The 15,204-nt window shown below is 44.1% G+C and overlaps 1 protein-coding gene across 2 annotated transcripts in view; it reads left to right on the top strand.

Annotated features, from left to right (window-relative positions):
• CCDC93 (CCC complex scaffolding subunit CCDC93) overlaps positions 1 to 15,204 on the top strand; it is a 94,603-nt gene that overhangs the window by 52,904 nt on the left and 26,495 nt on the right. For both annotated transcript variants that reach the window (XM_079710350.1, XM_079710351.1), the window contains exon 12: positions 12,108 to 12,224. In XM_079710350.1, coding sequence (XP_079566476.1) covers positions 12,108 to 12,224 — 117 coding nt within the window. The remainder of the gene's footprint in view (positions 1 to 12,107; positions 12,225 to 15,204) is intronic.

A 15,204-nucleotide genomic window follows, 5' to 3' on the forward strand; every position in this document is an offset into this window, starting at 1 on the left:
TATTTTCTGATTTTCTCTTTGATTTTATTATTGGTTTTTTAGTAGCATGTTGTTTAGTCTCCACGTATTTGTGCTTTTCCTATTTTTCTTACTGTAATTGATTTCTAGTTTCATACTGTTATGGTTGGGAAAAAAAATGCTTGATATAATTCTGTCCTCTTAAAGTTGTTGTGACTTATTTTGTGGCCTAGCATGTGATCTGTCCTGGAGAGCATTCCATGTATACTTGAAAATAACGTGTATTCTGCTGTTTTGAAATGGAGTGTCCTGTAGATATCTATTAAATCCAACTGGTCGATTGTATCATTTGAGACCACTGTTGCCTTATTCATTTTCTCTCTGGGTGATCTGTCCATTGATGTAAGTGGGGTGCTAAAGTCCCCTACTATTACTGTTTTATTGTCAATTTCTTCATTTATGTCTGTTAATATTTGCTTTATACTTTTAGGTGCTCCTATGTTGGGTGCATGCATATATGGTAACAAGTAAAATATCCTCTCCTTGTATTGATCCGTTTATCATTATATAGTACCCTTCTTTGTCTTTTGTTATAGACTTTATTTTAAAGTCTCTTTTGTCTGATACGAGTATCGTTACACCTACTTTCTTGTCATTTCCATTTGCATAAAATATCTTTTTCCATCCCCTCATTTTCAGTCTGTATATGTCTTTAGCTCTGAAGTGAGTCTCTTGTAAACAGTATATAAATGGGTCTTTTTTTTTTTAATCCAGTCATCTACCCTATGTCTTTTGATTGGAACATTTAGTCCATGGACATTTAAATTAATTATTGATAGGTATGTACTTATTTCTGTTTTATTACTTGTTTTCCTATTGTTTTTATAGTTCTTCTCTGTTAATTCCTTCTTCTTCTTGTTTCTTCCCTTGTGGTTCTTTAGTAGCATGTTTGTGTTTCCTTCTAGTTTGTGTGTATCTATTGCTGGTTTTTGATGTGTGGTTACCATGGGGTTCATGTATCTCGGCTTATAACTATGTCTGTTGATACTTGTTGTAGACTGATAGTCGTTTAAGTCCAAACACATTCTAAAAGATCTGCATTTTTTTACTCCCCAGCCCACGTTTTGTGGTTTTGATGTCACATTTTACAGCTTCAGGTCTATCCCTTCACCATTTATTGTAGTCAGAGTTGCTTTTCCAGTTTTTTGTCTTTAATCTTCATACTAGCTTATTTAAGTGGTTGATCCTCAGCCCTCACTGAGGCCTTTCCTAGTTGGATTTTTCCTTTTCTATAGATTCTTGCTTCTTGTTATAGCCTTTTCTTTTCCACTTAGAGAAGACCCTTTAACATTTCATTTAGGGTAGGTTTAACATTGATGAACTCTCTTAGTTTTTGCTTATCTGAGAAGTTCTTTATTTCTCCTTCAATTCTAAATGATAAACTTGCTGGGTAGAGTATCCTGGGTTGCAGGTTTTTCCCTCTCAGCATTTTGAGTATATCGTGCCACTCCCTCTATCCTGCAAAGTTTCTGCAGAAAAATCAGCTGATAGCCTTGTATATGACTCTGTTTTTCTCTTGCTGCCTTTAGAATTCTCTCTTTATTTTTAACTTTTGCCATTTTAATTGTGATATGTCTTGGCATGGGTCTGATTGAGTTCATCTTGGTTGGGACCCTCTGCGCTTCCTATACCTTAATATCTGTTTCCTTCTTCAGGTTTGGGAATTTTTCAACCATAATTTCATCAAATATATTTTCGGCTCCCTTCTCCTACTGGGACCCCTACAGTGTGAATGTTGGTAATGCGTGGTGTTATTTCAGAGATCTTTTAAACTGTTCTCATTTTTTCATATTTGGTTTTTCCTTTTTGCTGTTCCAAGTGGGTGACTTCCATAATTCTGTCTTCCAGATCACTTATGCATCCTTCTGTATCACTTAGTCTGCTATTAATTCCTTATAGTGTTTTTCATTTGTTATTGTATTTTTCACTTCTGACTGGTTCTTTTTTATATTTTCTAGTTCCTTGTTCAAATTCTCACTGTGTTCGTCTATTATTTTCCCTAATTCAGTTAGCATTTTTATTACTAATGCTTTGAATTCTTTATCTGGTAATTTGTTTACTTCTCTTTCATTATTTATTTTTTCAGGGGTTTCTCTTGCTCTTTCAGTTGAGACCAGTTCCTCTGCCTTCTCATTTTGCTTAACTTTCTCTGCTTTTATGAACTTACATGAAACAGTAGTTATCTGTTACAGTCCTGAAGCGTGTCCTTATGTGGGAGTGTCCCTGTACAGACTACGTTTGCCTCCTGCCTTTGGTGGGAGAGCTGGATTTGACCTCAAAGCAAGTCACATCTTTCCTCAGGGTGTGCCGGCACCTCTCACCTTGGTAGAAGGTGGGGCTATAGATGGAGGGGCTAAAGCTGGAGCCAGCTGTGAGCTCAGGCTTCCCTTCTGCTCTGTGGCCGTTACTGCCCTATCAGGGGCAGGGTCAGATCCCCAGTTGCTGTAGCAGAAGCCCTGAGGGTTGGCTCCAAGCCGGCTCTGTTCCCTTTAAGTGTGTGCTCTCCCCTTTCTCAGCACTGGGACCCTTTCCCCAGACGGGGGAGCAGTGCTGGAGCGAGATGGGGCCTGTGTGGGCTCTTGGCTCATGATGGGGCATGGACTGTGGCGACCCAGCCACAGACAGAGGTCAGGGCTGCTTCCCTGTGCCGCCTGTGCAAGCGCCGCAGTGGCTGCTCCCACCCTGCTCAGACGCAGCCTCAGGGCCACGTCTTCTTTGTCCCTCACAGCCAGCCCCTGCCCCCAGCCTCTGCCTCCCCTGCCCTGTTGTGGAGCCATGCCACAGGGCAGATGGGGCCCAGGTGGGCTCTCAGTCTCTATCGGGGTGTGGGCTGTGGAGTCCAGGTGCCGTCAGAGAGCAGGGCTGCTTCTGATGCACTGGCTGAGTGAGTGCCAGCAGTGGCCGAGCTCTCTCCCCAGTCGTGGCGGCCCTCAGTCCACCGTGGAGCTGCGATGTGACGTAAGCTGGGCTAGGGTGTTCACTTGTCTCAGGTTGGGGCACATGCTGGGGTGGGAAACGAGGCAGCCACTGGAGCAGTCCTCCGTCCGCCCTCCACCTTGCCCTGAGAGCAAGCCACCGCAGGTATGCTTCTCTCGAGCAGAGTCCAGGCTTCCCACAGCCCTCCTGTTTGTCCATCCCACTGGTGCTCCAGTCAGCTTGAGGGGCTCATCTTCCCGGTGCTGGACCCCGGGAACGGGGAGCCCAACATGCGGCTTGAACTGCTCACTCCCCAGGGTGGATCTCCGCCCACGTAATCTCCCTTTTCCTCTGACTCCCTTCCCAGGGGACCCGACCTGATTGCTTTTCTTCCCTTCCTGCCCGATTCCGTGTGGATCTTTCTTACAGCGTTGGTTGTACAGGAGTCTTTCTGCCAGTTTCCAGTTAGTTTTCAGTGAGAACTGTTCCGCCTGTAGGTGTGTTTTGGATGTGTTCATGGGAGGGGTGAGTTCCACTTCTACTCCACCATCTTGATCGATCTCCGTTCCAGGTACTTTTTGTAGCACTATCTTATTTAATTTTCAAAAGAGCATGCTGCCTCCTTGCTTATAATCCTCTGCCTTCCTCCATCCTATGTTGATACTTACATGCAATTGAAGCTACCTGTTTATGTGCACGTGGACCACACTTTACTCTTCTTCTCTGCAACCTCGGAGCCTCACCGAGCGCCTGGCAGTGTTGGCGCTCAATACGTAAGCATGTGATACTATATCTGTTTTGCAGATGGGATGATCATCAGAGGTGTTAAGTAGTTTGTGTACTACCATGTAGCTAATAAGTTCCAGGTTTGCATACAGGACTGTCTGACTTTGAAACCTGTCTCTGTGGCAGGGTGGAGTGTCCTCAGGGAGCAGCAGGGAAGGCCTCCTTGGCCATCTTTAGTGTCTGCCTCCCAGGCTTTGCAGTGACCAAGCCTCTTTAGACTCTCCCACTGTCTGACTGCCCACTGGGGCTGAGTGGAGTGAAGAGGCCAGGTCATGTTGGGGACTAACCACAGAAATAAGTAAAAAAACTGACGCAGCCCAAGCACTCCCACACAGTCACGCCTAAGCTACTAAAAACTGTGGGACTTTCTCTTTGGGGTATATGAGTGGCTTTTCATATCACTGGAAAATGCCACATTAAAATACTCTCGTCCGGCGGCTGCGGGCCCGGCAGCTGGCGAGCAGGACGCTGCTGTGGAGAACTGGGGGAACATGAAGCTCCAGGCCAGAGGGGGGTGAAAGAGGAAACGGCTTTGTGTCCAGATTCGGTGTAAGTCTGGCCCCGTTTTTATGCACCTGATGAGAACCTGCACGTCCCAGCGCTTAATTTTCTCATCTCCAAGGTGCCCTGTTGTTTGAGGCCTCGGTAAGACCGCGCGGAAACTAGTCTTTGGCTGTCAGTAGATGCACGCTTTTCTTCTCGGCAGAGACCCTTGTTCTTTTCCACTCAGGATATCGCTGAATCCTCCTAACCACCTGTGGTCAGCGCCGCGTCCCCTTTCTAACAGTGAGGCTCCAAGACGGGGTAGGAATTCAAAGTGGCGAGGGGAGCAGGGGCAGGAGCAAGGATAGACCCCATGCCTCGTCCTCTGCCCAGCAGAAAATCTGAGCGTGAGCCAGTCGCAGCAGTAAGCGGCTTGAGTACCCTGACCCCTCAAGGAAATAGTTTTGAAGTGAATGCAGCATTGGTTTGGGAGGGATTTCTTCTTATTTCTAAAGAACCTGTGAACATAAATGGAGGCGTCCAGGCCCCTCTGACCCCCTCCAGCTTTGCCTGTGCCCTCAGTAGCACCAGTTTGCTTTTACAGGAGGTCCTGCTAAAGATCCAGGAGCTTTTGATCTTGGATGAATATTCTAACTGGCTTAGGTTCCACCTTTCTTGCAACAAAGCGGCTTTTGTGAGGTAGCAAGGGGGATTCCCGGGAGCGGGAATTGTCCCGGTAGGACAATCAGTTCGCCTGAGACCTCAGGAGAGATACAGAGCCCAGGTGCAAAGATGCTTGTTGCTCAGCCGGAAGCAATTTGGGTCCTCCTGCCGGAACCACTGTCATATGCAGACTGTCACAGATTGGGTGATGGTGGAAACTTTGGGCCAACTTTCCAGAGAGATGTAAGCTGTGGTTGGGATAGGAGGACAAGACAAAAGGAACAGAAGATACTGCTTCTTGGGGAGTTGTGAAGGCATCGTGTGGAGGGAAGAGCTAACCAGCCACAGGGGAGGGAATTACCTTCTTCCTCCCTTCACTCTTTACTCCACTCTTTCTGAGCTCTGAGCTGTTCCCACACTCGGCACAACTAGAGATATACTGATGCCCCCTGTATCCCGATCTTACAGAATCACAGATGGTACTGCAAGACAGGTCGTTAAGACTTGGACTTAAGACAGGTCTATTTCTGCTTTACTTAAAAGATGGAGTTGGGTTGGGGTGGGCAAGAAGTGGGTCAAAAATGTTAAGTGGTTACAATTCTACATTTTGTTATGGCAGAATCAAGAGGAGACATGGAGTCTCTTTATGGTCTAGGCAGGTCTTAAAAAAAAAAAAATACTCTCATCCAGCTCTCCAGAGTGTAACATCCTAGCCAGAAGACTGTCAACATCTTGATCTTATTTTAAGGTGAGATGCATTGGGGGTCATCAGGGGACTTATTTGTGGAGGAAATTCTTTTTCTCAATAGGTTTTAGAAACTTTCCTGTCCAGCACAGGGACCTTGCCTGCATCAGAAGGTCATGGGGTGCTTAGCAGCTAGGAGACCCTGACTTTCGTTAGAGAATCTGTCCTGAGCTGAGCTGAAACCAGTGTGATTTCTAATAAGCTTGGGTATGAATGATTCTAATCGCATCACCTGACCCCACCTGAAAAACTTTTCTTCTAGCAGCATGAGCACGTACGGTTGGGGAAGAAGTGCAGTACAGGGGAAGAGGTGCCCTCTCGGGGCCCTCCTACTGTGGCCGCAGGTAGAAAAACCCAGGCTGGGATTCGGCGGGCGGTGGGGTGGCGAGGTCGGGGAGGATTTTTAAGCCCCTTCCTTCTAGGCTCCATTTTTTCACTTAAGGTCACAGATGTTAGACAGGTCATATTCCAGATGTGTAAACTTCTGGAGGGCCAAGATTTCATCTTTCATCTCTGTGTTCCTGTTGCCTGGCACATAATAACGCTCGCCCGTAGTTGCGGGTGCCTCTCCTTCCTCAGGCTTTTCTCTGATGTGTGGGTCAGCTCCTTGTCGTCTCCTTTGTAGCACTGCTCACAAGGCACTATTTCATTTGTCTCTGCCTGTCTCCCAGGACTAGAATGTGTGCTGTCAACCAGGGCTGGGAGCGTCGTACATGCCCTGTGCCTAACGTAATGGGGTTTTCATAACCATTTGTTGAAGGAAGGAAAAAAGGAAGGGAGGAAGAAGAAGGAACGAGAAGAGCTTTCAAAACTCTCTTGCTCTGTCACAATGAAGGCTTGGGGAGAATGTGGCGGATATAGCACCTTTATGGATGAGCGGGTGTTACCTGACTAGACAGTGGGATCTGTGTCTTTTTCCACGTTTCCAGTGCCTGACACTGTGCCCCAGTAAAGGTTAGCTGATGAAACAAAGGAAGGTAGGGAGAGAGATTTAAAACAATCAGAATTTGGAGATGAAGGAACCCTGTATATCTGGAGAGAATATGCTAATATGTTTGTGTCTCCAAACTGCTCCAAGATTTCCTAAATTCTGAGTTATGTAACACAGAAACTAACAGCGAAGAGAATGATACTAGCTAATGAGTTGTTGACCTGGTGGGATTGTCTCAAGTCACACAGCATAACCTGTACCTTTCAGGGTCTTTATCAATTTGGATAAAAACATAGGAATTAGCTTCGTCAGATTTAAATGTCATTTAAAGCTAGAATAGAAAAGGTGGCTAATAGATTGGAGAATAGACTCAACATTCAAAAATATCTTAGACTGAAATGTGAAGCCCAAACAGATAAATTCATTTTTTAAGGAAGGTAAGAGGGAACTATTTTATTTCAGAAAAATCAGTCATACCAGTTCAGGATTTGGTGAAGATGCCATCCGACCTGACATTAGTTCATGGGGTAAAAGTGGGAGGTTTTGGATTTTGTTCACACCTCCTAAATATTAGCTGCATTCTGGGCAGGTAGACTGTATTGCTCACCTTGGGACCCAGAGCTGTGCATTAGACTCAGCAAGTTTACCTGAATATGGGTCTTTGAAATTCACGGGACTTCGTCAGTGGGAGTCAAGAATATTGAAAAGCACATTTATGTATCTGGTTTCATTAATGGGAGCAGAGTGTAGATCAGGGAAAGTGAATGATCCCATCCTGTCTGCAGTGCTCAGATTCCATTGGACATGCTCGAAAAGGATTATGAGCTACGGTATGTCCAGGGGATAGCCAAGACGGTGAAAGGAGCCAACATCTTATTATGAAAAGGAGAGAAGACAGAGCTGTGGATGCTTCTTTGTTAGAAAAGTTGGACCTTACACAAGAGTGATTACACTTTATCTCTGTGGCTTCCGGGAGGAGTGGGTATATGTGTGTGAGTCTGCAGGTCCATTTCTGCTGTTCGTTTCTGCCAGCTTTTTCTCATGATGCTTTGACTTCATGTGTGCTTTTGATTTTTGACTGTCAGTTCATACTGCTTGGAAATTTATCTGTAGAAATTCTTTGAGACCTGGAGTTGAAGCTCTGTTCTTCCAGAGAGGATTTTCTTTTGCTCTTACACGCATTTGGGCACACCCCAGCTCAGGCCCATTGTACACATAGTCTTGACTTGTAGGTTTTTTGGACCATCCAGGTAGTGTGTAAATTTAGATTATAGAACTGCACGAGGGCATATCTGTTGTCACACAATCTCATTGCAGATTTTTTTTTCCTCCTACATCTGTGTCAAGGATTATGCAAAGCAGTTGTTGAATTATAAAAATCAAAGCCTGAGATCAACTTGGTTTTGGCAAATACTCTCAAGAAAAAAGCCAACCTCCACGGGTACACCTACCTCTTGGATTCCCACCTTTACTAACTTTTTGGCCTTTTAGGATTTCTTACATTCTTGCTAGCGCATAGATTTTTTTTTAAGATTAAAAAAATAAATATTTTGTATTGTCTGTTTACTTGTTTTCAGTGGGAAGGTTTGTCAAGGTCCAGAAACTGAAGTTCATCTATTCAGTATGGAGAACTTGTGGCACCCTCATGAGATAAGGATCTTTTATTATTGACAGCTTAGTAGCCATATTTTAGTGGGGGAATGGGAGAGGGATGACATAGGAAAGATTCCTGTATTAGAAAGGTTGATATGTAGATAACCTTTTGGGTCTCTTTCATTATGAAAGTATATAGTTTTAGCTAAAGTAATCATTTTTTTGTTTCTCTTAGGAATTTACTATTTTGAACTGGACTAATATTATCGAGTGACATTTATATCTGGTTCCCCTAAGAATAGAAATTGCAAACATCTGTCAATTATTAGAAAACATTGAATCTGCACTAGAAGTCATCTTAATCCACCCTGTGGTTTTGAAAGCACGTTCTTAATCTGAAATTGCTGAACAAAATTAGATTGGCACTTTAGCCCCTGCTCTAATGTAAACACAGTGGAATATTTATAGATGGTTGGCATTCTTTGAGAGATGTTGGGCTTTTCAAGTAAAAATCAGTTAATATACCCCAGGGACTTAATTTTTTTCTGTCAAGGATTTACTGTAAAGCCCGTTCTCCTTTCCCCATCTGTCCAACTTTGTTTCATCCTTTAAGATCCAACTTGGTGATCTTTAGTTTTCTTCCCACTGTGACTGTCAGTGAACTCAATGTCAGATGAGCCATACTGTTTCAAAGACCTGTTTCTGCCTTCATCGGTCTAGTTCTTTTGGCTTTGAGGAGGGTATTTGAAAGAAATGAAAAATTTCAATTACTTAATAAAAAGTGTGTTTGAAATATAGAGCAATCAGCTTTCCGTTGACTAGGTTAAGAACTCTCTTCAGTTCAGCTCTGGAGTAAATGATTTTTTTCTGTTACAAAAATAACTTCCCGTTAAATAAAGCAGTTTGCATAACACCCTCTCTAGACTCAGGCAAATGGAGGAATTCACAAATTTATATGTACTGTGGGCCTGTTTATGTGCATATTATTCATTTTAATTGCACTGGAGAAATGTCAGATGTGGAAATGGCACTTAATAACCTGATTTGTGCATTAATGCTTTGAAGATGCAAGTTTAAGGGACTGCACAGAGCAGTGAGAATTGCTACCTAGCAGCAAGAGAAAGGATTTTCGAAGCCCATGTTTGCTTGGGACATACACTGTCCTAACAGAGATGTAATAGTAAGTTTGTATGGAGACTTGAGCATCCTTTCGGTGCACTACAAGTATTTTCTCTCTGGTTGGTTGAAGCAGCTGTCTAGTGAGGGTGGAATCAGAAAGCGCTTCCCCTCTCAGTTTCGTGGGTGGGCCCACTGCATTGGCTGGAGTCAGGGTTAATGAGGCTGCCCCAGTCAGTGAGTAGATTCCCAAGAGAGCCAGCCCCTTAACGTAATGGTTCTCAAAATTTTTAGTTTCAGGACCCTATAAGAACCCTTAAAAATCACTGAGGAGGTCCTAAACTTACATATTAATTCATTTACAAATAACAATGATAAATGCATTACATATTAACATCAGAGCAGTGATACCGTCACGTGTCATATAGCAGGTGGAAAATTTCACTGTACAATCATGAGAGAATGAGTGAAAAAAAATCATATCCTAGTATCATTATGAAAAGGATTTTGACTTCAGAGACCCCCTGAAAGGATCTTAAGGGACCATGTGGCTAAAAATTTAAATTGAGAGAGAGGCAGGGGCAGGGGGGAGGAATAGCCAGCTAGCCCAGAAGTCCTCTTTCCAGGCTGCAAGCTAGCTACTGGTTTTCCTGCAAGAAGGGTTCTTGGAAGTGAAGTCAAAGGTCATAGTCTTAAACAAAGCTGTGCGTGTTGCCAGGTACACTGATAAGAGGGTGTGGAAGCTGGGTGGGAAATGCAGTTTTCATTCTGTTGGGACCTGGGCCATAAAAGCAGTTTCTCAGCAGGAAGGCATGCTGAGAGTTGGCGACATCATCCAACTCATGCCAAAGGTGCAGGACAGCACTGAATGAGTATGTGCCTACCCCTCACCCCCACAGACTGGAGGAAGTCTCCCTGGGAGGTGACCAAGACATGGATCCCCTGGAGCCTGCTTGCCCACAGCTTGACCTGATCCAAAGCCAGAGAGACAGCCAGAGGAGGTCAGGGCACTCAAGATAATCCTGACATCAAACATAGAGACATACCACGTGGGGTAGTTCCTATGATTAGGGAATTAATTCCATTTCAGACAGCAATAAAGCATGAGATGGAGGGTTTATGTAATTCTGCTAGTAAAGCAGGATGCTCTGAGGATATGCCAGTGACATTTTGGAAATCAGTATCAAGGAATCTAAGCTGGATGTTAAAACCCAAATCTGAAATGAACTATAAGAAGAAAGCTACTAAATATATAACAGACAAAAGTGGCCAAATTGATAACATAGTTCAGGGTGATGTAGTCAAAGTGGAGGAGATATAATTGGTTAATTATAATTATGTTTCTGACAAGTGATTTGAAAATCACGAGGGAGAGCTCTTTCCTTTTCCCCCTTTTTTTATGCTCTCAAATAATTTTCAGGAACAGCTCTCCTTCCCTTGACTACAGGTTGTAAATATCTTGATGTGCCCAAAGTTAATTGCATTTTAAAAGTTAACTCCAATTTGAAGAAATTCAGATAAGCTGGAGTGTGTTAGTTGACATTTTCCAAAGATCCCAGGTTTCAAGGCTAGTTATTTTGTAATGCCTAGTTCTCCTTTATGGCCTAGCAGCTCACAAGATAGAAAATGATGTTTCCTGCCATTTTATGCAGCCATGTCCTGCTGGTTGACTCCCACCTCCAGAGTCATTAAGCAGCAAAAAACGTATCCTCTATTAATAGTGCCTCTGACTTATTCAGGGAAATCCTTAACCAAGATAAGTAGTGACTATACCATCCAGTTTCTTCTCCTTCTCACTTTTCTGTCTCTTTCCACTAGAGGTAAATCTTCCAAAACTTTGAAGCTCATGATCACTGTTAAAACATGCAGGGAAAATCAGATATTCATACAGTTTCGTTGTGCTTGGGCTTAAAATCAGTGATTAGCTTGGAATTGGGGTACTTCCAGTAAAGAAGGCAATGTGGTTATAATGGGTGTTCATTGGCTGGTCAATGAAGCTGTCTATTCTGTGATCACCCAAGAAGTGTTTTGAAGATGCCTATTGGAATAGGGTCAAACTTCTTGTTTCTTGTTCCTGGGACTTCCCTCTCTGGGGTCTTGAGGCAAGTGTTTGTTTTCAGTATCTGCACCAAGCTGCCCCCTTCTTTGCATGGTTTCTTGGTAACGTTGCTACATTCACCTCATCACTCCAACCAGAAATCTCTCCCTTCCTCACCTCCCGTCCTGACAGTCTCTACATCTTGTCCAGCCCTTCTCCATCTGCTCATCATTGACACAATTTCAGGACCTTCCTCCTGGCCTCTCTCAGCAACTGTCACCCCTCTCAAATCTATCCTCTGAACACCAGAGGAATAGAAATAAGAAATGGGCCCATGGATGGGGAGAATAAGGTGAGAGAGAGACCGTTTCTTTTCATTGTAAGTGCTTCCAAATGGTTAAACTTTTTAACCATATATTTATAATACTTTGATGAAAGTGAATCAATTCATCATTCTTGATAACCCCAGAATGGTCTTAATGAAGATACTAAGATGACCATGTTATTCCTCTATTTGAGACCCTTTGATGAGAACCTGTTGCTTATGTGATATCAACCTAACCGCAGTTATATATCCCTGTGCTTCTGCGCACGCTGTTCACTCTGCCAGGAATGTAGATGCTCCTGATAGGGCTTTTGGTCATTGGGTCAAAATCTTCTTCTCTGAATTGGGTTTGCACTGGACCCCGGGGCCCCACTGGCTTGGTTGTGACCAGCTGCCCAGTAGTGTTCTGCCCAGACTGCGCAGGGACAGGGCTGTCTTAATGCACTGGGGTGGGCTAATTAAATCCTTTGGGTCTTCCATCTGTTTCCCACAGCAGTCTGAGCTATCAGCTGAAGAAAGTCCAGAAAAATTAGGAACCTCCCAACTACATCATCATAAAGTCATTTCCTTGAACAAGCAGATTCTTCAGAAGACCAAACAACTGGAAGAGGTTAGTGTTTTCTTTTCATAATTTTATTCAAGTAAAATAAAACCATTCTTCAAGAAGAGAGAAACTGGGGAAGGAGTTAAGATCTCCATGTCAGAATGGTCAAAGGAGATTCTAGAACAGGGGTCGACACTCGCAGGCCCTAGGGCAGTCCAGCCACCACCTGTTTCTGTAAATAGTTTTATTGGAATACATGCACACTCATTTGTTTACATATGTTCTGTGGCTGCTTTCAAGCTCCAGTGGCAGAATTGAGACCTACAGAGCCTAAAGTATTTACTGTCTGGTCCTTTATAGAGAATATTTGCCCACCTCTGTTCTAGAAGAAGATCACAGGGCAAGAAGAGCATTTATTAATTCACAGAGATTAGCTGAGCACCGCTGTGCTGGGCACTGAACTAGGCCGTGGTGGTGAAAGAAGAACAAGTTACGATCTCTGCTCTCAGGGGTCTGAAGGTAGTGATGAGGAGACATACTCTAGACAAATACATCATTTTTTTCTGTCTTTATAAATTTAAATGCTTCAGCTCATTAAATTTAAATTATAGGGATAATACAAGCTCACTGTAAATAAACAAAATAATATAGAACTGTATGAAGTTAAAAATGGGAATCCCCTTGTACTCTTGCCCAGTCCCGTTCCCTAGAGCAACCCACTGTTTCCTAGGCTTTGCAAGCTCTTATATATGCTCATTCACCTGGGGAGGAGGGTTGTCTGGTTATAAAAATTGAGTTTGTTTTTCACTTATTTTATCACAGATATCTCTCTGTCAGTAATAGTAATGTCTAATAAAGACTTTCTTCTAGAGTAATTGCAAAATGCTTTTCAAAATTAACTCATTCAGGGACTTCCCTGGTGGCACAGTGGTTAAGAATCCGCCTGCCAACGCAGGGGACACAGGTTCGAGCCCTGGTCCGGGAAGATCCCACATGCCGCAGAGCAACTAAGCCCGTGGGCCACAACTGCTGAGCCTGTGCTCTAGAGCCCTAAGGCCACAACTACTGAGCCCGCGCAAAGCAACTACTGAAGCCTGCATGCCTAGCGCCCGTGCTCCACAGCAAGGGAAACCACTGCAATGAGAAGCCCGTGCACAGCAACAAAGAGTAGCCCCCGCTCGCCGCAACTAGAGAAAGCCCGTGCACAGCAAGGAAGATCCACTGCAGCCAAAAATAAATTAATTAATTAATTAAAAAAAAATTAACTCATTCAGTTCACACAACATCCTTGTGAAGGAGGTACTATTATTACCCTCATTTTACAAATGAAGAACCTGAGACCCAGAAGTGAAGCAGTTTTGCCTGTGGTCACACAGCTTATTAGCAGTGGAACCAAGATTGGAACATATAGCTCTACCTCATTCTTTCTGATGAAAGAATGTAATATATATACGCAGTATATATGTACTGTAGTTTATTTCACCTGTCCTCTATTTATGAGGTTTTTTTCCCCAGGGTTTTTTTCCCAGTTGTAAATTTATGCTACCATGAACATCTTTGTACAGTCATCTTTGTGCAAATATGTAAATATTTCTGTAAAACGGATTTGAAGAAGTGGAATTGCTGGATCAAAAAATATGCATTTTCAATTTTTCTAGAAACTCAAATTATTCACCAATTGTTTTACTAATTTATACTTCTACCAATAGTATATGAGAAAATCCAAACCCTTTAAATCCAAGAACCTCTCCTACAAGGCCATGAGGGTAGAAAGTGACCAGGATTCTCCTGCGGCCTTGGTGTTGAGAACCACGGAGAGAGCCTTAGCCCAACAGAGAGATGGAAGGAGGAGTAAAAGAAGGAGAAGGAATAAAGAACATGGTCCAATAGGGGAATATGCTGCCAAAGGCAGAGAGCAGGAAGCCAGCTAGTAGACAGCTGACAAGAAACCTGAGGTTGAAGAAAGAGGAATCCAGAAAGGAAGTGTTAACCAGCAGCTGAAGTTTGGGGGGTAAATCTCGGGGTTAATGATGAAGAAGAAGATGGAGATGGGAGAATCATGGAGGACTCCAGCAAGACAAAAACTTAGCTAAGCTATCGGGACAGCCCCTGTTAGAGAAAAGCTGGGCAGATCTGTGATAGGTTAATTAAAGAGAAGAGGTGTCTTCCCTGTCAGGATCCAGCCCCCGTGTGTCTTTGTCGGTGACTCCTTCCTTGATGAGCAAGCTGACTCTTTCCTTGGCCTCCCGGGGGCCTGTCTCTGGCCCAGCTCTTCTGATACTGTAATCCCCAGTTTACTGGTTCGGCTCCTTGAGGGAAAGGACTGTGCCGTGCTCTTTGCCTTCCACTGCACACCTCATCTGAGCAGAGCCTTGGGTGAATGTCAGATGGGTGGGTGGGTGCGGGGGAGGGAGGGGGCAGGAAGGTGGGTGAAGCAGGTGCGAAAACAGCAGGAACTCTTCCTGGAGCTTCAAGAGTTAAGTCATTAGGATTTCAAGAGGAAAACAGACTTTCTCCAGAAATGCTCTCATCTGCTAGTGACACAGGTTAATAACAGTCCCCACTGCACAGATGGCACACTTTGAAAAGCAAGAAGCCAGAGCCCCCTGCTTCCCTCCTCTCTCCCTCCTGCCCTCTGCTTGAGGCGGCTTCCTGAGAGGCCTGGCTGGAAATTCATCAGTTGTGGAGACTGGTAACTAGAAGCACAGTTTAAGAGTAATGATTTTTGAAGATGACATAATTCTTTTTTTTTTTTTTTTTTTTTTTGCAGTACGCGGGCCTCTCACTGTTGTGGCCTCTCCCGTTGCGGAGCACAGGCTCCGGACGCGCAGGCTCAGCGGCCATGGCTCACGGGCCCAGCCGCTCCGCGGCATGTGGGATCTTCCCGGACCGGGGCACGAACCTGTGTCCCCTGCATCGGCAGGCGGACTCTCAACCACTGCGCCACCAGGGAAGCCCAACATAATTCTTAATAGGTTGCTTACAGATTCAAAGATGGGCTGAGTTGGGAATTCCCTGGTGGTCCAATGGTTAGGACTCCATGCTC

The sequence above is a fragment of the Hyperoodon ampullatus genome (genome assembly GCF_949752795.1).
Source record: "Hyperoodon ampullatus genome assembly, chromosome: 8".
Lineage (NCBI taxonomy): Eukaryota > Metazoa > Chordata > Mammalia > Artiodactyla > Ziphiidae > Hyperoodon > Hyperoodon ampullatus.